Source organism: Eptatretus burgeri, chromosome 6, assembly GCF_056783735.1.
Source record: "Eptatretus burgeri isolate ZD-2024b chromosome 6, Ebu_testis_v1, whole genome shotgun sequence".
Taxonomy (NCBI): domain Eukaryota; kingdom Metazoa; phylum Chordata; class Myxini; order Myxiniformes; family Myxinidae; genus Eptatretus; species Eptatretus burgeri.
In genome coordinates this window covers 83,560,249-83,586,457 of record NC_140966.1, presented here as the reverse complement: position 1 = coordinate 83,586,457, position 26,209 = coordinate 83,560,249, and the positions used below count along the sequence as shown (strand labels likewise).

At 43.8% G+C, this 26,209-nt stretch overlaps 1 protein-coding gene and 1 long non-coding RNA gene across 6 annotated transcripts in view; one reads left to right on the top strand and one right to left on the bottom strand.

Moving 5' to 3' along the window:
- ABCD3 (ATP binding cassette subfamily D member 3) overlaps positions 1-21,628 on the bottom strand; it is a 104,140-nt gene extending 82,512 nt beyond the window's left edge. For 3 of the 5 annotated variants that reach the window (XR_015059389.1, XM_085885910.1, XM_085885912.1), the window contains exons 1-2: positions 21,314-21,628; positions 11,606-11,642 (exon numbers count right to left, since the gene is read on the bottom strand). Coding sequence is in view for 3 of the 5 variants with exons in the window: in XM_085885910.1 (XP_085742036.1) it covers positions 11,606-11,642; positions 21,314-21,450 (174 nt within the window). In the remaining 2 variants the exon portion in view is untranslated. Of the gene's footprint in view, positions 1-11,605; positions 11,643-11,767; positions 12,177-21,313 lie in introns of all 5 variants that reach the window. The other 2 variants (XM_085885913.1, XM_085885914.1) reach the window with 2 other exon arrangements.
- A 111-nt stretch (positions 21,629-21,739) lies between these two features.
- Positions 21,740-26,209, top strand: part of LOC147025201 (uncharacterized) — a 48,617-nt gene continuing 44,147 nt past the window's right edge. The window contains exon 1 of the long non-coding RNA XR_015059390.1: positions 21,740-22,487. This is a non-coding gene — a long non-coding RNA (uncharacterized LOC147025201). The remainder of the gene's footprint in view (positions 22,488-26,209) is intronic.

Here is a 26,209-nt window from a genome sequence, read left to right as displayed (position 1 = left end):
TTTCAATGGCTTGGTTTGTTTCTTATTCCTGACAATAACATCACACAAACCACGACTTCATCTTATATTTCCTAATCAAAGCAAATGATTCAACTTGACAGATCTGGCAGTAAGCTCAAAAATGCCCTTCATGAAAGAGTACGTTGTATAGTTCACAGTACCATATTCTAGAGAATGGCACTGAGAACGGGAGAAGAGGTGGAGGAGGGAAACAACTGTTTCTGAGAGCCAAGGAGGTGTAATAAGCTGTAGTGATGCTGGGCCAATGCCAATTGGGGGTGGGGGGGGGAGAGATGATGCAGTCAATAAAAGCTGGAAGAAGAGAAGCATTGTCTGTTATTTTGATGACTGCTGCAGGATAGCAATGCGTTCATCATGATCGTGGTTTCACCACCATTTGTGGCAAGAAGACTGTAGCGTGTGATGAGTCAGAATGTGTAGATCAACAATATGGTGTCACTCTCGAAGACCTCGAAATGTTGTTGAAGCTTGCCTTGAAATTAGGAGTGCACTACCGCACGGTGTGGGAAAAAGAAATGTACCAGTAACCAGCCCATCCAGATGAGACTCGTGTAGCTTCAACCACTGCAGCACGATCCTCTGTAACTGTCAGCATGTCTCGTTACAGTGGAAACTTCAGTCAGTGTCAAACTGATTCAGGGAGTCACAATCACCAATACTCCTGGCTCTGGGGGGGGGGGTGTTTGTGTACATGGCTCTTTTAGAGCGTTACCCTAATTTTTTTGTTCTATATGCCAAGACCTTCAAAAAAAGTTTGGGTAACACCTCCAGATCAAGTACGTTTTCTCTATAAGGTCCATCTTGGATTCGCAGTTGGCTACCAGCAAACCATAATTGAACCAAAATGCCCGTATTGGGTTTAGATGGAATAAATCATTATTAAGCAACCATAAATTATTAATTTTGATTTACTTCAATTACTTATGCATTGCTTAACACATTTTAGCATGATTTATTCTCTTAAAACTTGGTTCACAGTAGAAAATGACCATATTTTACATAATTTTAGTCAAAAATAGTCAAAAATAGCTTTCAACTTAAAAGTAGCTCAAAGTTTGATGGTCTCTGAATGACTTAATATTGTAAGTAGAGCTATAAAATTTGGCCAAAAGTTTCATTATTAAGTTCTCTGAGCAATTCAATTTTCATATTCTCACAATGGGGTTATGTGATACTCTTCCAATTGAGCACAGTTCTATTGAACCAGGAGTGGCCCGGTGTGTGGCTCTACCAAAAAAGATGGAAACTTTCTGGCCCTCAAACATCAACAAGCTTCTTTTGGAGAAGTGCATCTATTGTCATCTTCGAGGAAATGCCCCTGAAACTCGTCAATACCCCACTGTGGTGAGCCAGGTAACTAAAGAAGATGATAATTGGCAGTGTGTCATGGCTCACAAAGGTGAAGAAAATGTGATGGCCCATCTTCAATCATCTTTAGAAGAAGCTGACTTCCGTATACCTCTTCATGTCTTGGACTCACTAAAGGCAGGACACAAAGTATGTGTTGTCATCTCAAATGACACTGATGTCGTTGTTGCCCTGCTCGACCACATACCAGACTTCCAGCAGCACAACCTTGAGCAGCTGTGGGTGCGAGCTGGAGTGGGTGACACCACTCGGTATGTGCCTCTTCATACCTTGTTCCAGCGTGTGGGTCATCAGCTCTGTGCAGTACTACCAGCTGTGCATAGCCTTACAGGGTGTGACATCACAAGTAGAATTGGATCAAAGAAGGCAGCTTTGCAGGTAGAGCCAGAAAAGTTTCTCAAACACTTTGGGAGATCACCAATCCTCTTTCCATCATTAATTCACAATGCTGAGCATTACTTGGTGAAGGTGCTGAAAAGTGGAAGTGATGTTACAAATTTCGATGATCTCCGAGCAGAGATGTTCCATTTCAACAAAAGTAGTTCTCTTCATAACCTGCCTCCAACCAGCCAGGGACTTCTACCTCATATCCTACATGGATTCTTTCATGCTTACACTACCATGCATACCTTGGACAGCCATACTGATCCTGAAACTGTTGATTCACTGAAGCCAGAGGATTGTGGCTATGAGTATGAGCAGGGTCAGCTAATACCTGCAACATTGTGGAAAATCCTTCCTGCCCATTGGTCTGTATTCTGTACTTGTGATAAGTGTGCTCGGTCAACTTGCTCTTGCAGGATGGCTGGGGTCAGATGTTGCAGATTATGTCGGTGCAAAAAAAACATCACCCTACTGCAAAAATCCAATTGCTTAATGTGATTCTCGGGAATTCTGCAACTTTATGTGGAGATGACTGTGAGCTTTGCATTATATTCTTACAGTTGATTTATGTGTATTATGTAGTGTATGTAGCAATATTAGTTCTAGCAGTATGTAGCGTAGGTAGTGTAGTACTTTAAACATGTTATAAATCTTGAATGTTGGATGAGTGATAATTCAAGAAAATATATCAACAAGTCAGGAACATATTGAGCTATTTGGCAGCAATGTGTATGTAACTAATAGTATTGATGTATGTGCACCACTGTATTAATAGTTGTGCATAAACCAGAACTTATTTCAATGTGTAAACATTAAAATTCTTAAATTAATATTGCTTTTGACTTGTTTTAATAGATAGGCTAGAGGGGGTGGGAAGGATATTAAGTTAGAGTTTCATCTTGAATATTGTTCTGCATTCCGAATTTTCAATATTTTGGCTGCAATTTTGGAATTATTAATAAGTATATCAACTACAAAAACTACAAAAATGTAACCAATGAATTTCTTGTGGTCAAAAACCTATATATAAATGTAGTATCAAAAATCAACTTCCCATGCCATTTAGTTGAGTAGATATCATAATTTGATGAAATACCATAAAAGTGGCCATTTGGGGGCAGGGGTGACTTTGGTTTACAATGAGCTTTTTGGGGTCAATAACCTATATTTAGTACAAAAAAATCAACTTCACATGCCATTTAGTTAAGGAGATATCATCATTTGATGAAATGCCGTAAAAGTGGCCATTTGGGGGTAGGAGTGACTTTGGTTTACAATGAGCTCTGTGGTCATCACACATAACCCCATTGTGATAATATGAAAATTGAATGGCTCAGAGAACTTAATAATGAAACTTTTTGCCAAATTTTATAGCTCTACTTACAATATTAAGTTATTCAGAAACCATCAAACTTTGAGCTACTTTCAAGTTGAAAGCTATTTTTGACTATTTTTGACTAAAATTATGTAAAATATGGTCATTTTCTACTGTGAACCAAGTTTTAAGAGAATAAATAATGCTAAAATGTGTTAAGCAATGGATAAGTAATTGAAGTGAATCAAAATTAATGTACTTGATCTGGAGGTGTTATCCAAACTTTTTTTGAAGGTCTTGGCATATAGAACAAAAAATAAAAAAATAGGGTGACGCTCTAAAAGAGTCATGTACACAAACACCCCTACCCCCCCCCCCCCAGAGCCTATACTACAACCATGACCTGCCGTTTTGTCACTGTTCTCCCCACTTCTCACCAATCTCCAACTCCACAGTGTTCCAACGCACCAATTTTTATCTCGACCCTTCAAACTTCTCAACACTTCCAGTTGTAACCAATGAGTGTGTTGCGTAGTTTGTGTTTTGTACCACCCCCCCCCCCCCCCCAGAGCATTATATGCAAGTCACATGTCTGAGACAAAGCTGGTCGGACTCACCTTGGAAAATATATGCTCAGGACAGTGAAAAACATGGAAAATGTGACTGTTGGCCATAATCTTGGTTTTAACCAAAATAGTTACCCCACGTGTGTTGCGCACAGTAGATATAAGCAATTGGTTCACTCTGTCTGTCTGTAATTGAGGAACTACTTAATTTCAATTTGATATTATATTTTGAACACTGTAGAACATGAATCGGAGTATGGATTGGAACAGGAACCTGTAGTTTAGCAGTAGTGTGGCTCTGAATTTGGTAAATTGTAAGGAATCTCGTCCCGAGCACAAGTGCGAATAGTGCGGGAGAGCAATAGCTTCAGTCTTTCTCTCCGTCTGACAGTCAAACAAATCTGAAAAACATTCCAAAAGGGAAATTTACCATTTCTAGGAACGTCATGGAGGATGCCAACAATTACGAAGAACGAATTTAATGCGTTAAATAAGGTGGTGTGAAGGAAGGTACATCAAAGGTGGTAAATGTTTGGTTCAACGTTTTTTGGGGGCGGGGGGGGCTGGGGGTGGGGTGAGGGTTGGTTCTGCAGCCTTAACAACTTTTCCTCTATTTCAATGTAATTACATACTGGAATACTGTAGAACACATACCACCTTTTTCCAACTTCCCAAAACCTTCAGTTTAGCATTACTTTGGTAAAATAGTACGCCGTCTTGATCAATCAAATTTGCCACTCATACTCTCAGGGCAGGGGAACTTTGAAATTCTTCTTCTCCTTCTTACAATAAATTGTTTCCAAAAAAGTCCCATGTGCTTTTTCTCAAGACTGTGTGGGGGAAGGTGTTGTATGAACTCTCTAGTTTGACCTGTGTTAATCATCGAAGGCCCATGCTATAATCATCTCAAGCTCATGGAGAAGCTGATACATAAATCACATGTTGTACAAAGACAGTTGGATACATCCATCCATTCATCCAGTGGGACCATCCAGTGTGCAGGCTTTGGCAAGAGGAGATTGGGACCAAAATCTTTGCACAGCGTTGGTGCTGCCTAAGCAGTCTCCTTGGCTATTAGGTACAATCCTGGCCGGGTTGCCACTCCGACACAGGATACCAGCAAGCTGGCACTCATTTTGCCTACCTCGGAAGGATGACAGGCAGAGTCAACCTCACCTGGCATTAATTCAATAGAAGAAGGGGATTTGAACTCAGGACCCTAAGATCCCAACCATTAAGCCAACACCAGGCATACTTGTACTAAGTTGGATTTCAATCCCTTCAGCTGTTCTCAAATATCTCATTTTTACCTGACATGACCTTTGACCTATGAACTCTTGACCGTATAATCTAATCAATTTACGCATACATCATGATACATACTTGTACCAAGTTTGACGAGGAACCCTTGAGCCGTTCTCAAGTTATCCCAGGAAAGAAAACCTATCAAGGACTCTGACCTTTGACCTTTGATGCCACCTTCCAATCAGTTCATCGTTGCATCATACTGTGTACTTATGCCAGATTGGTAAAATCCCATCATTGTTTCAGAAGTTAGCACAGTGACATAATTTTTACCTAACATGACCTCTGACCCTTGCCTTTCAACCTATTGACCCCAAAATCCAATCAGTTCATCATTATGCATATTCAGACCGAGATTGAACAAGCTCCACTACACGGTTCGTCAGATATCACGATAATGAGATTTAACATGGATGGACACGCATACGTACGTGCATACATAAGTACGTACAGACAGACGGACAACCCGAAAACATAATGCTTCTGGTGACTTCGTCAACAGAGGCATAAATATAATGAGATTTTGCACGGACGTATGCACGTAAGTACGGACGTTCGTAAGTACGGACAGTAGGAGACATCAGTGTACCTTAAAGGGATTAATGGACAAAGGAGTAGAAAAGAATAGCAATAATTGGGAAAAGTATAAAAGACCATATGGCTTCTTAAATGTGATTCATTCATTTGTGTGCAGCATATGACTGTGGGTTTGCAGGCCTTGCATTTTCAAAATCGGACGGGGCTGATAAATCGGCCTCGTCATGTGGGGTGAGGGGGCTGATTTTTGCCCACGGGGCTGATTTTAAAATTGCTTCAAAATCTTGTGAATTAGTTGTTGTAAATTGTTTTAACATGTGGTCCAATTTGACCAATGTCCGTACAAACTGAACTGCCAAAGAATCTGAATAAACTGAGCCTAATCCTAACTATGTAATTTCAAAATGTACCTTAAACGGCCCTTCTTGGGGCCAAACACAAAGTTCTGAGAAACAAAAGTTTCTGCTCAAGCACAGTACTTTCCCACAATCCTTTTCATTAAAAAGTATTAGAACTAAGTTGTCTTTGTTGTTGTGGATTATTACCTGTAATGACAAATGTTCTGACAATTTGCATGAATGATGTGCCAGTACAATACATTATTTGTATGCCATTGAACTGGGACCATTCAAGTATTACGTACACAAGTCCAACCCATTTCTCCCCCTGGACTAGCCCACTGTGTTCAACATATACATGGGGATAAATCTTGACTTTTCACTGCCATTACCTTGTCATGTAGGTTGTACTTGAATATCCACACCTGGATCCACCAGTAACATAGTAATAATGTCAAAAGATTTATTCTCGTAACAAATTAAAAACTTTATTCGCTGCAAAGCTGAATGACCAAAATAAAAATCTGAACAGTCGCAAATTTAATGAGTTTATTGATGCATTTCTGTCTCAACAAAACTAATTTATCTGCAAGTATCTCTCTCTCCAGTCCAATAACATAACAGATACATGTGTTCAGTACATTCTGCCAAATACTTGTTAACTTTAGTAGGTTTAGTATTGATGTAAATGTTCAGGCAGAAACCCCCAAAAGTCACTATCATCAGACTCATCAGATAATTGTGATAGAGATTCATCCCCTGAGCTACCTGAAGATAAGTCCAACACAACAGTATTCTCATCATCTGTGGAGATGACTTCAACCATGTCATTGTCCGTTTCTCGCGTCCAAAAGGAGACCAATGGTGTTGAACAAAGGTGTTTTGTTTTGCCATACAGGTAATCTTAGCTTTTATTTAAATTTTTTTTTTATTTTTTGAAAATTTTTTTTTTTCACAGCTTAATTTTATGGGGCCGATAAAAAGACCCCCTGAAAATCGGCCACCGGGTCGATCACGGGGGCGAGGCCGATCGGCCCCGTCAAAATGCAAGCCATGGGTTTGCATCATTGATGGTAGCGTAGCTATGCCGCTGATGCAGAGGCCCCTGTAGGTTTGACCAGGAATTTTTTTTATTCAAGGTTTCAGAGATCACTCACCTCACCTTTGAAAAAAAGACACCGTGATATCTTTAACATCTACCAAATAATGCAAGCATACAGGACACTCAGTTTAACTTCTATCCAAGGGACGGCATGCTGAATGAAGCAATGTCCTACCTACGAAACATCAATTGAACAGTATATACTCGACCGGTCTAAGGTTTTAGAACACCCCCATTTTTCAGTTTTTACTGAAATTTAAGTAGTTCAAGTCCAGTGAATAACCTGCAATGGTACAAAGCTAAGCAGTAAACTGCCAGACGTTAAAAAAAAGTTTACATTACCAAAAACTGAAAAATCATGTAAATTTCAGAGTTGTTAAAAAAGGCCCTTTTCAGGGAACAAGTAATGGGTTAGCAACTGCAGCTGTTCTGCAGCAATGGAAGTAAATTAAGCCTTGAAAGTTGATGCAAACAATTCCTACAGGTGTCCCAACTTTAGTTAATTAGTTACAAATCCTCTGTCTGTATAAAAGCAGTGTTGGAACATATTGTGTTGCTACACCCTCTGAAGCATTATTTGGACAATATTGCACTGCAGGAAGTAGTATATTGCTCTCATAATGGTGAGAAAAAGACAATTAACAAAGGAAGACAGACAGACCATTATAACCCTTAAAAGTGGAGGTCTTTCCTTTAGAGAAATTGCAAAGTAAGCCAAGGTGTCAGTGAGTACGTTTCCAACACCATCAAAAGGCATGTGGAAACTGGAGGAAACTCTGACAGGAAGAGGTCTGGCAGACCCAAAGCCACAACACAATCAGAAGACAAGTTTCTGAGTCAACACCTTGCGTGATAAGCGGGTCACAGGACAGCAGCTTCAAGCACAGCTTTACACTGGTCGAAGTAAGGAAGTCTCAGTTTCAACTGTGAAGAGAAGACTTCGAGCTGCAGGTTTGACAGGTCGAGTGGCAGTAAGAAAGCCATCGCTAAGATGGCAAAATAAGAAAAAGAGGCTTGTCTGGGCCATGAAGCACCGCCAGTGGACTACTGAAAACTGGAAGAAGGTCCTATGGACCGATGAATCAAAATTTGAAATATTCGGTTCATCACGCAGGGTTTTTATACGCCGTTGAGTAGGCGAAATTATGGTTCCTCAGTGTGTGACACCAACTGTCAAACATGGAGGAGGAAGCGTGATGATCTGGGGCTCTTTTGCTGGACCCAGAGTCGGGGACTTGCACAGAGTGACTGGCACCCTGAACCAAAAGGGCTACGAACAGCATTTTGCAGCGCCATGCAATACCCTCTGGTCTACGTGTAGTTGGTCAGGGGTTCATCCTACAGCAACATAACGACCCAAAACATACCTCCAGGCTATGTCAGAACTACCTTAGAAGAAAAGAACAAGACAGTAGGCTTGAAATCATGGAATGGCCAGCACAGTCTCCAGACTTAAACCCCATCGAGCTGGTTTGGGATGAACTAGACAGAATGGTGAAAGAAAAGCAACCGACAAGTGCAACACATTTGTGGGAACTTCTGCAACAGTTTTGGGAAGAACTTTCCAAACAATATCTGATTTCCATTGTGGAAAGAATGCCACGAGTATGTTCGGCTGTTATATCTGCAAAAGGTGGCAACTTTGATGAGTCAAAATTTTAGATTAAATTTTATTCAATAAAATGATTCCATGATTTATTTTTTATCTGAAATTGTTTATTTGTTCTGTGCTTTAATTTCAGAGTACATGGAAACATTAAACTGCTTAAATTTCAGTAAAAACAGGAAAAATGGGGGTGTTCTAAAACTTTGGACCGGTTGAGTAGTTGGACCAAGATTCAAACACAACCTTGATGGCTAAAAGGTAAGTGCACTACCTCTGGTCTGTCCTATCTGGATTAAATTATGTCATGATCAAAAAGCCATACATAGTACTGTAGTATGCTATATGCTTTACATTGGATTGCAGCATCATGAACTTTGAGTTCAATTCATGAAAAACAGACCAAACCACATTTACAGTTGATGGGTGTTTGGCATACTTGCCACACTTGCCAAGTGCAGGTGAATGAGCAGCTATGGAAATCAAACGCACACCAATCAATTGGGAAAGAGAGAAGTATTTTACCACGATCAAACAGCCAGCTCTGATAGCAGAAATGCTGAATGACTCATCATCTGTGGAGATGACTTCAACCATGTCAGTAAACGATGTATTTGATAATACCAAATAATCGTTTAATAAGTAAACGATGTATTTGAGGTCCTCGTGCAAGGTCCAAGCACAAGTAAATGTGAATAAGTAATAAAAAGTGATCAAACCTATTTCAACCAACACAGCAAGCATGTATCGAAAGAAAATTGAAGGTAATTTAACAAAAATGCCATTTACGTAACCACGCTCAAATTAAATCTCGGACTTGTGGTTCACTTCAAACAGCTGCGACAGTTAAAAGCTAGCTTGGGTCCAACTTAACAAGGTGTTCAGGCCTATACTTAAACCAATTTGAAATTTAACATTTTGCTAGCAATGGCCTACTTTTACGAAAGATACTTTTTACGAAATCTTGACATTCACACTGTAATGAACTAGTACCACTTCTCTAAAGGCCACAATTAATCCCACCTGACTGTTGGCTTGGCCAGCAGAGAAATTTGGTCCAATAATTTCATGAAACGGCTGGCCAACACCGACTATTGACTGAAGGTGGTAGGAATGTGCAATTTGTTCTGGATGCTGGTGATAATTTAGCTAATCATTGCGAGTGACGCTGTGGGATCGTTGATGTCCCCCGACTGATGGTAGTAGACAGGACGCCCAGCTTAACGTCTGTGCGAGGGACGATGCAGTTTGTGATGCAACACCCTATTTGCGAAGGACAAATCTAACAGTTTATAGTCAGGTCGGGAGTCAAACCCAGACTACACAGCTCAGAGGAAAGTATGTTTCCTCTGCAGCATTCACAAATATGAATGAACTAAGCAAGCAATTCCTTACTCATGCAACCCAAAAACATTCCACCATCTTAAGCAATCATGTCGACACTGTCGCGGGGCCAGGTTAACCCTCCGACCCAAATTTGTGTTGACGGGTGGTGAACACCGCTAGCCCCCGGGACGGCCAAGAAGTTCCTTATTAATAGGAGGCGGACACATTGATCCTCGGAGATTATAACACGTGCACGAAGGGCATGGGGCGCAATGACGGATGGGGTGGAGGAGGAATGACGGACGGGGAATGAATCAGATGCACAGGGGGTTTATCCTCGAACCCCACTACGAATAGACGAATAGTTTCTTAAAATGAACACATTTAATGAACATGAACAAATATTTGCAAAGGACAGTAATTAAAAAGGAAATGAAAATAATATGAAATAAATAAATCCTACAGTCGAGGCGACTCTCACACAGACTCAAATACAGACAACGGGGAAACAAAATCCTTCCTTTCAACTATTCTTGTACTTAGCTTGGCCCAGAGCTGGTCTTTTGGGGACTTGGAATTGAGGTGTTTCCACCAGCACGTGCATACGCATGCAAAATGGTGCTTCTCTCGGAGCAGGATATACGTACGCCAGGCAATCCGCGGGTGGCACTCAACACTTAGGCTCAGAGCACCAGTGCAGCTACTGATGACATACACGAGGCTCGGGGTCCACTTCTCACGACTGCACCTCGTGCCTCCACTCTGATCACGGCTAAAATGCACAAGCCGACTGAGTCCGATGCCGCTCAAAATGTGCCAGCCTTCCTCTCTCTAAAAGTGCGCAAGTCAACCTTTCTGTTTGATCACGGCTCTCCAAAAGTGCGCTAGCCAACCTTGAACTCCATGCTCCTCTGTCCTATTTATCCTCCGCCTTTGGGGTGTGGCCTGCTCGCATGAAACCCAGGAAGGCGGGGCTTCTGCCTGCTCGGCTCGCTTCTGACGTCACGCCCATCAATCGTACCTTGGGGGTGTGACTTCGCTTGTTGTCATCCTTTGAAGGCGGGGCTTTCTGCCCGATTGTTGTGGTTTTAGGGATGTGTTCCCCACCTTTATTGCCGAATTCGAAATATAAAAACAAAGGGGGGAAAAAAATCACGGAGGGCAATCACATACTGGGGAACTTATTCTAACTCCCTCGGCTAATTAACACCGCACCACCCCCCGTGTGGTGACACGTAACACTTAAGCTCACAAGTTCCCTACTTAGTTACATCGAGATGCCTCCTACATGTCCACAAACCAAGCAACTCTACACAATGCTATATTCCCAATTAAATTCTTCCATCTACCCCCACAACCGTAACAATACAAAACAAGAGAGTAAACAACATTCACAACCCCAGGCAATTCTATTACATTGCTTCATTTGATTTCTGACTACAAACTGACGTTTGAGTGTTTCATATGGTGGGCAATAGATTTTTAGACTTGACGTTGTAAACGCATTATTACCAATGTAACCATTCCCCAGTTATAGCATCAGACGTTAATAGGATCTCCCTGCTTGCACCTGCAAGTTCAGTGTCATGAAGGTGTGGTGAGTCTGTATTAAACAATCTGATCGGTCAAACAATGCGCAAAAAGTACAATAACACAAGTCACATTCCAAAGTTAGATTGTTCATGTTATGATGAAATTCTAATAAATAAGAAGCCAACTTCAAAAAGGCATTGTACTGACCAACAGAGGTAACGAAGGGGTTGCATCTTTGGTTTTCCTGAGGGGTGGGAGGGGGGTTAGGGGGAGGAACATTACAGCAGACTCCATGACATTACAGCCTCCATAGTCATCACTCATTCATTCAATAATTAAAGAAGAATGTTTATTTCACATTATTATTACCAGCAAAGAACCAGAGTCCTTTCGGACAGGTTAATTCCCACACTTCTATGATGTCTCTGGTTTTCATGAAGAGAATTGTGGTATTTTATCATTTGTAATACCACCTACCAAAAAGAGAGAGGGAAGGCAGGAAGAAGGGAGGGGAAGGGAAGGCAGGGAGAGGGGAGGGGAAGCAGCGTGATACATAGTTACATCAGTGGTGGTGGTCGTAGTAGTAGTAGTTGTTGTTGTAGTAGTAGTAATGGTGTATGATTAGTCATTACCATAATTATTTCATTGTCCCGTTACAGGGTCGCCATCTAGAGATCACCATGTCAACATGTAAAAGCTTCAAACTCGTTGACCCAGAGAGCCCTGGCCCAGCAACCTCCCAGCATCCAAGTGAGACAAACTGAAAGTTGTGCATCATCTGCCAAAAGGACAAGGCAGAGCAGCTGACACATCCTTCACAGTGTAAAATAACTGATGGGGTTAGTGGATACACTTTACTGGAAAAAAACCTGGTAAAATTCAGTGAGCTGGGTCTACTTCCACGGACACTGTAGCTGGAGAGACTTGATGAAGGATGTAGCATTGAAGCCGCCATGGTCACTCACAATGCACAGTATCACAACACGTGGCAGCTCAAATTCAACAACACAATGTTGAATAGAGCAAACAAAACAGACGCTGAAGCCAGATGGTCTGTGCCAATATGTAGACCAACCAGTTGCATGCAAGTGCATCAGGTTGCAAATATCAGATACTGAGAAGGTCCAAGAGGCATTGTGCTTCCTCTGCAGACAAGCAGCTGGCCCTGAAGTACTCCACGAAGCAGCAACCTTCTAACTAGACAACTGGGTGTGGGCCTGTGCACACCTTCTTGAAGACACAGAGCTGCTGGCCAGACTCAATGCGGGTGATATCGTGGCTCTGGAAGCCAAGTATTATGCCAAGTGCTTGGTAGGGTTGTACAATTGAGCCAGGAAGACCAAGGCTGCCGAATCCACTTTGACTGTGAGAGGGAAGAATCTGCTACTGTATTCCCGAATTGTTTCTCTACATCGAGGAAACACGTCTGGATGAGAAGACAGCACTTGTCTTCAAACTGGTTGATCTTGCTCGCCTCTACACATCCAGGTTGGAGCAGCTTGGTGTCAAACTCCATGGCAGCAGGCCCGTCGCCAGGGCTCAGTATTAAGGGGGACATATGAACTGGATGGGGGGGGGGGGGCACAATTATAATATTTAATATTTTTGATGCATCTATACTGAGGTTGCTGTCGCATACGAACCAAATTTATCTCAACTACATTTAATATGTTCCGATGTTTTCAGCCTAAAATTATTCGAATGCAGGAGAACCGCAACAAACTGGCACAATCACAATGCAGATATTCAATGATTAAAAATTGGCACCAATTCAGGTGCAGTTATACAAGGTGTTGTCAAGAATTGGAATTAGAAAATTAATATACCAGAGATACAATGACTAAATGGGGGAGGTTGGCACCAGAATCAGTGCACTTTCAAATAAGATACAGTAGGCTATGACCTGCGATCATCACGTTAAACTATCAACAGCAAATACGACCAGCCTGAAGATACCGCAAAGTCCGCATTTAAAGCAGTCAATTACACAGAGGTAAGGTTATGCACAAAGCACTAGATATGGGATACGCAAAGCACCAAACACAACATTTGACGCTCTTTTGTGAGTAGATGCTCTGTTGCTTCATTTGATGCCGATACAAAGCGAATGATGATTGATATGTTCTCACATTCAGTGGGGTCCCTCGTCCCATCCACCTTGATGGTAAACCACGATGTGCCTACTTCTTCCACGATGGCATCTGTCACAACATTACTCAATGTGCAGATCAGTTCATTCTGCATTTCCGGACTAGTATAGCTTGCGTTTCGTGGGATATGCTTTATTATTTCAGCTAGCTCGGTGTCTTTTTTGAGTGTGTAGTTTAAAAGTGAGAGAAAGAGCCCACTGTGCCCATCTGACATATCCTCAAAATTATCAAGGCTCCCTCTGAAAGGTAACTGATTTTCTGTGAGAAATCCCACAACATCTAGAAGAGCAGAGACATAGTACCGGTTTCTATTTAGCTGGTCAGCATTGAGGAGTGTTGAAATCTCCTGACCACAATCAATGCGCCTCTCATTCTCCTTCCACCTTAAAACACAAGTTAAATGTTCCTTTGAAGTTGCGTGTTTGTGAAACCCCCTTACCTGTCTTTCTCAACGGCATGTTTCCAATTCTGGTAGCCTCGCACTGTGAAAGTAGAGTCCACTGGGCCGCGTGCAGTGTTAAACTTCCTACATGGATAGCAGAATGCTGCATCTGTCTGCACACTGTATTCCAGCCATTCATTCATCTGGTACCACAAAGACTTAAAAGAGCGACTCTTGTTCTCAAACAGATGGGCAGGGTACCGCTGTAGAACAACTTGATTCGGTCTCTCACTTCCAAGATCATCGGGAAGTGGCTTGACAGTCACACCCGATCCCGAGGCTGCCGCCGAGTATGGCAACCCGGCTGCCTGCGCTGGGGCTCCAGCCGAAGGGCTAACGTTGCTGGCTTGGCCAGGTTGGCCAGCTTCTGTAGGTATTTCATCGACATGATCGTCTCCTCCTCCTCCTCCTCCTCCTCCTCCTCCTCCTCCTCCTCCTCCTCCTCCAACTCCTCCCACAACATGTCTTTCATCATCTTCTTTATTTTCGTCGGTTGCATTTTTTCCTTTTCTTAGCCATTTTCATATATCCATGTCTTTTTCTACTGCTGCTAGCTAGCGCTCTCCGTGACTCGTCCCTCGTGACTCGTGTCACTAATCTCGTGACTCGCCAGATTTGACGGTTGACTGTTTTATTTATTAAGTGATGCATGCACCAAAAACAGGTTTTATCTGCATAATTTCAAATGTAAGCACGATTGCAAACACACAAATTTTTAATTTTAATTAGAAAATTACTTTTGTAAGATGGAGGGTTGTGAAGGTCACACGGTGCACTTCATCTTTAATTATGTAAATTTATGTCTTTTCCTTATTCATATTATGACTATATTACATTTATACCTAACTTACAACCAATCAGGTAACCTGCTTAATAGGGCCTCCATATCGAAGACGCTGATTGGCTATTCCTTAAAACTAAATGATCCATGAAAAATATAACCACTCGCAGCATCGACATTCGACACGAGGTCTTGCGGCTGTCTGTCGTCTTGGCTGCTGGCGTTGGTGCTTGCGTTATTATCTTTTATTTTGTGGGCTTGGACTGTATTGTCTTGCCAATTGCTTTTGGAGATGCGCTGGCAAGCGCACACTTATCTCTTGACCGTTATTCAAAGAAGGGTATTATTAAAGAACAGTTTATCCAAGAAGGCCTGATTATTCACCATGTTGAACATCTGGAAAAAGGGTTTTAGTTCACACAGGTGAACTCTGAAACAGCAAGGAGTTCACAGTGGGCGCTCGTCCTTAAACACTAAGTTGTTCACAGGGTGCAACAGGGCATAAATGGGTGGCGTGCAAGTGGGGGGGGGGGGCACCAGGTGCGCCATGGGGGGGCATTGCACCCAAATGCCACCCCCCCTAGCGATGGGACTGCATGGCAGAGATTACAAGACACAACTGAAAGAACAACTCCTGGCACAGTTCCCAGATATGAGGGCCCACAACAAGGGGAGAGATGTCCTGCTGGCATTCAATGAAGATTTTTATTTTGCTCTTTTGCCATGCCTGGTGTTGGCTTAATGGTTAGGGTGGTGGCCTTTGGATCCTAGGATCCTGAGTTAAAATCCCGCTCAACTGTTGAATTAATACCAGGTGTGGTTAACTCGGCCTGTCATCCTTCCGAGGTCGGCAAAATGAGTGCCAGCATGCTGGTATACTGTGTCGGATTGGCAACCCGTTCAGGATTGTGCCCAATTGCCAAGGAGACTGCTTGAACAAACAAAGGAGACTATGAACTGGCACCAAACAAACAGCACCAACACTCTGCAAAGATTATGGTCCCAATCTCCTCTTGCCAAAGCCTGCACGCTGGAGAGTGACAGTGATGCAGTCCATCTTGCTCGTGCAGCACAGGTGGTCTGTCGACAAATGTTTGGAGAAGCCAAGCCCTTCACTGGTTTTCCAGATGGATGACAAGAAGAATCTTTGCTGCCACTGTTTCCTGCCCTGGTGAGCATGGTCCTGGAAGGGCCCAGTATCAAAGACCAGATGGCAGACACCACACCTGCAGCACTTTCCATCGCCATATTGTTGAAGTTCAACAGTGTTAAGCACAAGCGGACACCGAGCACCACAGCCTCCGTCTTTGTCGGGCACAGCTCATCTCAGGAAACACCAGTTCCCACCGACCTCGGGCTGATGTTGTATGCTCACACACACACACACACACACACACACACACACACACACACACACACACACACACACACACACACACACACACACACACACACACACAAGAGGGAATTGGTTGCCAGGCTTTCCAACCTGACACGAGCATCTCCTGCGACCATGTTTTCCAGCTCTCGACACAAAATGTGAGACACTCTGCCAGCAGTTCCACCAATACCAAGTAGTCTGCCCTCCCAAGATGCGTGGCAGTGTGTTTACAACTGCTGCTGTCGACAACATTGATCACAACCCCAGTACAACAACAGTGAAGGAGTCTTTCCATCGTACTGCCATCTCCCTGCTCCAACATCCATCCTTCTCTGGCGAATGGGTTGATCGGAGAATCGTCAGTTTGGAGCATGAGGGGAAGTGTTCTCAGCACTGACACTCTGATATCCCATGAGACATGGTGGAAACATTGACTATGACAATGTTGGGGTATTTACAGTTTGATTCAAAGGTAAAGTTAATGATTTTGTTGTAGCCTGTGTGCCATATACATTTCAGAACACAACAGTCTCATGTAAATGTCAATAAAACCACGTTAATGTGTGGTTTCTAAATATCCATTACTAAAAAAAGTCTTCTTTAGCCTTGCAGTGTTCACTTAACACCACTTAGACCACCTACTTTCTCTTACTTGACCAATTCCACAAAGTAACTATCATCCTGCAACCATTTTGTAAAATGGCTGCCACGGCTGTCAGGGGCAGAGTACACAATGTCTCAATATCCAGGTCTGTTCACAATATATTGGTCTATCTCTGTGACAAATTTGATGCTTGTATCACTAAATGCACAATTGTTGTATATTTTTCAGCTACGCCACCGTACTAGAAGTGCTGAACGCTTAGAATGTAGTTAATATGGAAAGAGGAAATTGGCCTCAGCCCTGTTAACGAACTGTTGGAAGAGCCACATTTTTTTCAACCCCGTTTTGCAATCTCAAACGTTACCTTCTTTCTCGATGAGGAAAAAATTATTTTTTGAAAAGATAACGATAGTTGGATGTCTCTTAGATGATGGGAAGAGGGGGTTTCTCCCACCTGAGGAGCTTGCAATAATAAGACTTCCAGGATGCCCCAGAAAGTAAGAAACTCCTTGCCTCCTGATTGCCTAGTTTATTTAGAGAATCCTGGTGGATACCAACCTGTGTATGATAGCCCCAGCAACCTTATGGCTTTTAAGATCAGGTCTCCGCAAGCTTATGATCTCTCCCAACCACCTCCTGCACGTAGCGTGAGCAAAGTCTCGAGTGCATCTAGAGTGTCCTGTGGACTACCAAGGATGGTGATATACGTCCTCGTCATTCATTCACTTCCCTTTATTGCACTCGCAGGTTTGTTAGATACTACCTGGTGAGGATTTCTTATACTACCTTGTCCGTTCGACCACAATGTCCATCTATCTTCCACCAATACCCAGAATAGTGGGTGTCCCGAATTGAAGGGGTTAACTCGGTATTTCATGGAGTACTCAGCTCTGGGTCTCCATTGCAACATTTATTGTTTCCTGATGGATGTTGCTTCTGTAGTGCATTGGAAACTTTTATGCAAATGTGCAATGCCCTAGCCTTCAGCCATTTTTTTTGCTGGGTAAGAATCTATTGTTACGGGTAAATGGGGAATAGATTAACATAGTTATTTCATGGTGATTGTTATACTAATAATATTAACCATTCCTTTCACACCGTGAGGCACATAGGGCTGCCGAGGCAGTTTCATCGAGTACAGTCCTCGACGGGTCGTCACTCCGATGCAGGATACTCGAATGGCTTATTACCTCAGCAAGCTGGTTCTCATTTTGCCGACCTCAGAAGGATGACGGGCTGAGTAAACCCACCTGGTGTTATTTCAACGTCACGACAGGGGCTCAAACAACTCAGGACCCTAAGATATTAAGCAAGCCACCGAAGCGTCAAGCCAACACCAGCCTTGCATGGTATAATAATTGTGACGTAATTCCCATGACAGATATGTATCGAGCACGTGTTTAGAGGGTCCTCATCTCCCCTACCCCAGTGTTTGTGGCTAAGCTCTGTCTTTCCACCTTCACTAAAATCTTAAACCCTTGTCCCAATTCCATCTGTCCCTGTCTGTACTTTTCCATCGTGAGCAGCTTGCAGCAATCAATGGCCAACAATGTGGGCTAAAAGTCCTGACAGGCTATGGACATGATGATATATGGACATCTGGCATGCTCAAGGCCAACTGACTGGGTGGGTATGGAATTTCCCCGGTTTACCCACCAATCAGCGCCCGATAGGCCGTGTCAGCCAATGGGCACAACACTGCCCACGGGACATTATAAAAGTGCGTACACACCGGTGGGTGTGATTGTGGTTGCTTGCTCGTCCCTGCTGCTTTTCAGGTTTGTGGCACTTCTCCCAGCCTGCTGTTCCTGTGATTTGTGGTTCATGGTGCATGAAGAACGTGATTGGACCGGCACACGAGGCACTGTGAGGCTAAGCCCCACACGAGACAGTCGGGAGAAATAGTGGGAGAGCAGATCTGCATGGTGTGCAGAATGGACCCACACCGTAGTAGTTTATTGGCATCTCCTCCATCTTACCTCCTTCTCTCCATGCCAAGTGTGCCCCAAGTGAATGGATAAGGTGAATCGTTTCAGTGCGTCGAGGTTCCGAAGGCATACTGGGTGGTTTTAGAATTTTCTCCTTTGTTACAGTCATGATCGGTGCTTTGTGGCCATGCTGTTCTTCTTCCATGTTTTCTCTCCCCTTTCTTATTTGATGAGAACTTGTGTGTGTGTGGTCGCCGGGGGCTGGAACCATAGAGCTATGTGAATTGGCTTAATAACCCATTAGACAGACAATTTGAGTTGGCGCACTAAGCTACGGCATTTAATGAATTGTCGACAAGCTCGCTTGGCTATTCCTATCGGCGGATTTACTACGGTCATACGTTCTTCAGCACCGACTTGCCTCAAATTAACCCGGTGGACGTGGAGACCTTTCCATCCTCCACTCATGGGTGGTGTGACCACTGGTATTCAGTCGTGGAATTCAAATCCCCGTTTTAATCCCGACACCATTGCACTTATATCAGGGTTCACTTTTCACTAGCACGTTTATATTTTTTGACATCCTGTCCGAAAGGTAAGAAAGTCTTGGGACATTCTCATAAATTTTATATTGGCCTCTGCAAAGCTGGCAATTTCTAAAGCGAGGAAAACAAAGATTGACAATAGTTCGACGTGCGTGAAAGCTTTACGCTCACGTGTAATTTCTGAGTTGAAGGCAACACAAGACTCTGGGAATATTCAGAGGTTCGTGGCAATTTGGACTCTTAATAATTGATGCTTGTATTTACCTCTGCCACCAAAGGTCGACAGAGGTTATGTTTTCAACCCTGTTTGTGTGCGAGCAGGATATCTTCAAAAGTTCTGCATGGATTCTGATGAAACTTGGTGGACGGGTTGATTGTGTGACAAAGATGAATTGATTTCGAGTTTGGTGAAGATCTGAATCCAGATAATAGGATTTTGTAAGTGATTCTTCACCATTGAGAGGTCGGGCCAAAAAAATGTGGGATACAAGCCTGGTGTTGGCTTCGTGGTTTGGGTGGCTGGCTTAGGATCTTAGGGTCCTGAGTTTGAGCCCTGTTGGCTGCTGAATTAACACAAGGTGGGGGTTGACTCAGCCCATCATCCTTTCGCGGCGAAATGAGTACCAGTGGACTGGTAGAGGGGCACAGCATCAGCGGTATAGTCGCATCCCAACAAAATGATAGCTACCCGGCAGCGAAGCCGCTATACGCCAGAAGTGGGATACAAAACGTAAACTGTTCAGCCTGGCAGAGGTGTGTGCTCTACCGACTGCCATTTGAGTTATTTTCTGTTTCTTCCTTGTTATCTATCTTTGTGGTGTATTTTTTTTTTGAATCTCTTAAAAGGCTCCACTCTTGTCAACTGCAGTTCTGACTATGAACTGGCACCAAACAGACAGTTTCTGTCTTGCTGAGGTTTCTTCTGCCTTGAGCGCTGACCTCTGCAGTAACTTACCATCAAACAAAACTACTACTACTACTACTACTACTACTACTACTACTGCTAACACAACTACTGCAGCCCCAATTATTCCCACCTTCTTGTGCGGTTGGCCAGAGAACATTTTTGGACCGAGTCTTTTCCAAACCGCCATGGCCAGGCCAGACATTCGACTGGAGCCGATTTAGGCGGGAACTTGAAATTTGTTCAGAGTGCCGGTGATGACTCGCCGAGTACTCGAAGAAGAACATAGCTGTCATAGAGAGGGTTCAGCATAGGACGACTAGATCGATTCCGGGCCTCGCTCGACAAAGCTTTGATGAGCGGCTGAAGGACACAGGATTTTATACATGATAAAGGAGGTGATTATGAGATCCGATATGAAGGCTCGATGGAATAAATGCAGAATAGTGATCGGACCACCAGCCATCGGCTAAAAGTAAAGAAGAGGAAACTTCAAACAATATTAAGACGGGTCTTTCAGTCAGAGAGTAGTTCATGCGTGTAATGGTCTCCCTCCGAAGGTAGTGGCAGCATAGAGAGTAGATAGGTTTGAATTGGAATTACAGAGGTACCTAGATGCATTGGAGATGGATGGGTATTGGGATACTGGTGAGACTTGCAGGTGTGGTGTTGATGGGTTGACAGTAAATGGTGGTGGTGTAGCACAGGCATGATGGGTCGAATGGCCTCCTCCTCGGCCAATGTTCCTCGTCGTGAGACACGGTGGGATCTTTAACTCATACAAGCAGACGGGATATCCGGCTTAATGTGCAACCTTGCCAAGTTGCCTTTTTTGCTTTGCATCTCACCGCTTGTTGAGCACCAATCGTTCGTACTCGGGTCGGTGATGAAACGTGGCGATCAGACGACGCAAAGTCCGAGTGGAATGGCCCGATTGTGACGTCATCACGAGTTTACGAACTCGTTTTCATTCTCTATTTACGAATCGAAATGTTTAATCTGCTCCAGAAACGCATTCCAAGTGGATTCATACATAGCGGCAAAAACAACGCGTGCACGGGGTCATGATTTAGGATTAGGGTGAACCGGCAGGGAAGGCGGAATAACAAAGTCAAAGGGACCCGGACCCGGACCCGGACCCGGACGTTCGATGTGGTCAAGATCGCCTTCTGGTCCTTACCTGTCCCTGTGACGGCGCCTCGCGCGCACAGCGATCACGAGCGCGGCGGCGGCGGGAAGAGCGGCCAGGACGGTGACCGGGACGAGCCTGAGGTAAACCGGTGGAGGATGGGGGAGTAGGCGGCTGAGAATCGCCATTGCGGAAAGGTAGGGAACTGAGCGGAGATAAATAGTGCACGAGAGATAGAGTGGGGGAGGGAGAGAGGAGGACTGAGTCTACGAGAAAAAGGATGGGAGGAGGGGGAGCAGAAAGAGGGGGGAGCAATTACAAAAACAAGAGAGAAATCAAAATGAAGAAAAAAAAATGAGAGGGTAACGACAGAAAAATAAAATTATATGTGAAGAAGAATAAACCGAGGAAGAAGAAGACGCGAGGTAAGAAGGGCGGGCGAGTCGCCGGGTGAGCCAGGGGGCAGCGTCACGGCTTGCACGTGACCATCCTGGTAATCAATCCCGGTGTGTGTATATAATATGTACAATTCTCACAACAATGACGGTCGGTTTTAAAACGGCCTTTTTGTTCGTCACCACGAACAACTTTCAACGACGATTACTTTTTCTCCTCAGATGCGCTTTGAATACAACAAAAGTGAGTTCGTTTGAGAACTGATAACGTTATCGATTCGAGTTGTTGTTTTGGGGCTTCAGTCAAATGCGTCGTGGACCACTTGACCCAAACGTTGCAAGTTTAATAAATAAAGTTCACTGAAACATCCCACGCACTGTACATGATCATGCTCACTGAGGTGCGGTAATTAAAAACATGACCAGCAGGTGGTGCGGCCACCACCCACCATGACGCACCACCACCCTTGGAACGACACGAACATGGTCTCGCACCTGACCGTTCACTGCAATAGCCCTTATTCAGATGACGTCACCGGTCACGTGACTGTGGCAGCTCCGCCATATTGAGTGGCATTACCGCGTCCATAACACCGATCGTCTCCACTTCAACTACACCGTTATTTCCAAGCAAGCGATTTTTTTTTTCTGCAAATGGGTAAGAGTTGTTGTGCCCCGGGATGTACTCGGCCATATAGTAAAGGCTCTGGAGTGCAGTTTTACCGCTTTCCCGCCGAAGTAGACACAAAATCTTTGGATATCGGTTCTGAGAAGAGAAAAATGGCGACCTGGCGAACATGACTGGTTGTGCGGCCTTCATTTTGTCTCCGGTATGTAACTAATTTCTGATACGTTATTTCAGTAGTTGGTATTAAATAGCCGGTGGTTACAAAATATTGTCTGATTTGTATCATTAAAATGCGTTATATCCCTTGTTTTGTTGACAGAATGAGATAGGCGAGATCGCCTTTCTCACAGCCGTCTAACGCGCACAGTTCTTTGTTGTTTCCTCGAAACTTGTCTTATTGCTATTACATCGCAGATTAAATTAAATAGTTTTTTAAATTGCATTTTAGAAATGTGAAAAAAAAAATCAGTGTCACATTTTCACTACAGAAAGTCACATCGATATGTATAATACATAAAAAAACTAGTACTTGGAAATATCCACAGCAGTGTGTGTGGCGTTATACAGTATGTTTGTCATGGAAAAAATATAATGTATCTATAAGCAAACTGACGAACGAAGATTTTCTACAAACTTAGCATTTAGACAAGAGCTTCACTTAAAATTAACTTGTGGCAGCAGTCAGGTTCAAAAAAAGTGACGCTGGTTGCTGAACAAAACAAGCAACAACGAGTACAATAATAGTGAAATGAAAGAAAACAGCCTTATATTACCTTTGCCATCACGATAATACAGTTCTTGTCAGTTTTCATCGAGATTATGTCACTAACAAACCCGGCGACATAATATGAATAAGCGTCCATACTCTTAAAGGCTTTCAGGCTGGCTTGAGTGTAAGGACTCGGCGTTTCAACAAGGTAAACATAGATGTCAGGGAAAACGATTTGAGGCCAAAATTTCCTTTCTGTTGTCCATTTATTCTTTGAAATAATATAAGGATCTTCACTAAAACCACACAGCTTCAGTTTTTCACAGTACCTCTTCTTAGAAATATCATCTAATCCATGGAAATAGCCCAGAAGTTCGCGTGACACGTGCGTGGTAGCCATGATTTTTTGCCACTCAATATGGCGGAGCCTTACCTTCCACTGTGACGTCACTCGCTTAGTGCATCGGGTCAATAATTGCGCAAGACGAACAAGATGGAGTTATACGCTTGCTCCCGGTCCCGGTCCCGGTCCTGGTCCCGATCCCGGTCCTGGCCCCGTTCATGGTCCCAGTCCCATGATGTGTTTATGTGGATAGTTTTGCGTTGCCGTAAGGGAGTGGAGGTGAGTGCTTCACGGCAAAGACAGAGAGGCCATGTTTATAAGGATGGTGCAAGCCACTTAATAAACATCCTGTTTAGTTCGCTTCACTAAAGTTGTTGGAGTTGGGTTTTTACACCTGAACATTTGACTACAAGGATGGGATGGCTGGACTTTTGCTTTCACCCCCACTTGCCTTTCTGGATCTGCCCTGGAACTGCTGGATTTTCTCCTTCCAGACATACCCACTCGTACTCGGGCTTGGAGAATGTGATAGATGCCCGTAAACGCGCTCTGCTGCCGCACTGCCAGGGTACTAAGGGACAGCACACAAAACATAATTTTGTGCCGACCTCCAGCTTCCACCCCGAGGATATTTATATTAAAATTTCAATCTTTCCCCCACACGATCCTTTCTTCCTCTTTGCTCTCTGCTTTTCCTTGGCTGTTGGCTCTCAAGCCTATCTTGTCAACATGACATGGCGGAATGACGCCTGTTCTGTACCATGCCAGATGCCCAGGTGATGTGCCGACATAAGCGAATCTGCTGCCGAGAAACTGTGACTCAAGAAGGTTCGTGATCGCGTGGTTCACTCTTACCGGGACACCATGACTGGAGAGCGTTTGTGATTACGCGCGTCCCGTGCGTAGCACTGGTACCTCACTAGTATTCTATTTTCATCAATCTAACACTGAAAAACAAGGGATTTCCCCGAGACATGATATTTCTGCTGATATACTAATATTTATGTCACGCTATCACACATAACACAAATATCTTAATGATCCATAATTTTATGAGAATAGCTAAATTCTTGGTGAACTTGTTAAACTGGTTGTGAATTTGGTTCCCCCGCCACAGAACCTGGTACTCAGATGTAAATCCCCCCCCCTCCCTGCACCGCTTTCAGTATGCCACTGCCCTGCAGAATCAAATGACAGGCTGACAGATAGCGAAAAGCCCTGCTAGATTACGAGATTGAGCCCATTAATTCCTCTCCTTGGATCCCTAATTCGGCAATCGCAAAAAAAAAAGTACGGGGGACTCCACATTTGCATTGGTCTGCGTGCTGTGAACACAATCATCATCCTGGATAAATACCCTCTCCTGATAACACTGAACAACAAAAATTTTTTACTGGAGATGTGTAAAGTGATTTAGACTAATTTGGGTACGCTGATTTCAAAAATCATAACCGTTTTGCTGTATCACGTCAGGATTTTCAGTAACAGAAATATTCCCATTGCCTAGAAGTCAGGATTTCAATGAAATTTACAAAAATTCATTTATTCATTTATTTCATCATGAATGCTTCAAAATTATAGAAATTACAGAAAAACTCCACTAGAATGTAATTAAAAATGCTTTAGGCATTTGGCTTTGCGTTTGTGCTGCTCTGTGTCAGTTTCACGATGCAGGAACCAGCAGAAATCGCCCATCATGTTCGGGTTGTGCCGCCCTTGGTAACGCGTCTCCATGAGTGAAATCTCTTGGTGGAATCGCTCGCGGTGCTCGTCCGAGACTGCTCCCAAGTTGTCAGGGAAGAAGTTCAGGTGCTGGTGTAGGAAATGGATTTTCAGGGACATCCTGGAGCCAAGTTTCCTGAAGGACTCCAGCAGCTGCTGCACTATTTCTTCATAGTTGTCCGCGCGCTCATTCCCCAAGAAGTTGTCCGTCACAGCTTTGAAGCTCCTCCACTCTGCCAGCTCTTTGGGGTTTAGAGTTGTCGGAAAAGTTTCGTCCTTCATAATCTGTCGGATTTGCGGTCCAACAAAGACACCAGCCTTGATCTTGGCCTCCGACAAGGTGTTGCCAAACTTTTCCTTGAGGAAAAAAAACCCACGCCCATTCAGATCCATTGCCCGTACAAAACTTTTCATCAAGCCGAGCTTTATGTGGAGTGGTGGAAGGAAAATCTTGGCTGGGTCGACAAGGGCGACATGCTTCACGTTGTGTCGACCAGGTACATGCTCTTTTCGCTCTTCCCAATCTTTCTTCGTCCAGTGATTCTTGTCGTCTCTGCTATCCCAGAGACAAAGGAAGCACATGTATTTCGTGTAGCCTGACTGCAGCCCTAACAACAGCGCCACCACTTTCAAGTCTCCGCAGATGTGCCAGTTGAAGTCATTGTACTTGATGGAATCAAGCAGCTGCCGCATAGTCTCATAGGTCTCTGTCATGCCGAACGCGTGAGCCAGTGGGACTGATGATTTCTCGTTGCCATTGTGGAGCAAAACAGCCTTCAAGCTGTTCTTCCCCGAGTCGATGAAGAGGCGCCAGTCTGCAGGATCGTGATCACACCCAAGTTCTTTCAACAGACCGTTGATGTCACTGCAGAATGTCATCGTGTCTTCCATCTCAAAGAACTCAGCCATGTCTCTGTGACGTGCTCTGAACAAGGATATCTTGGTGTTAGGTTCAAGTAGATTCCACTGCTGCAGCCTTGATCCAAGCAGCTCTGCCTACGCCTTTGACAGCGAGAGATCTCTTACAAGATCATTTAAGTCTCCCTGGTTCAGAAGGTGTGATTCTTGAGTGTCGGGTTCAAAAGGTTCATCATCACCATCCTCTTCACCACTGCTTACAGCTATGTTCTGATCAGCTGGAGGTGTTGGA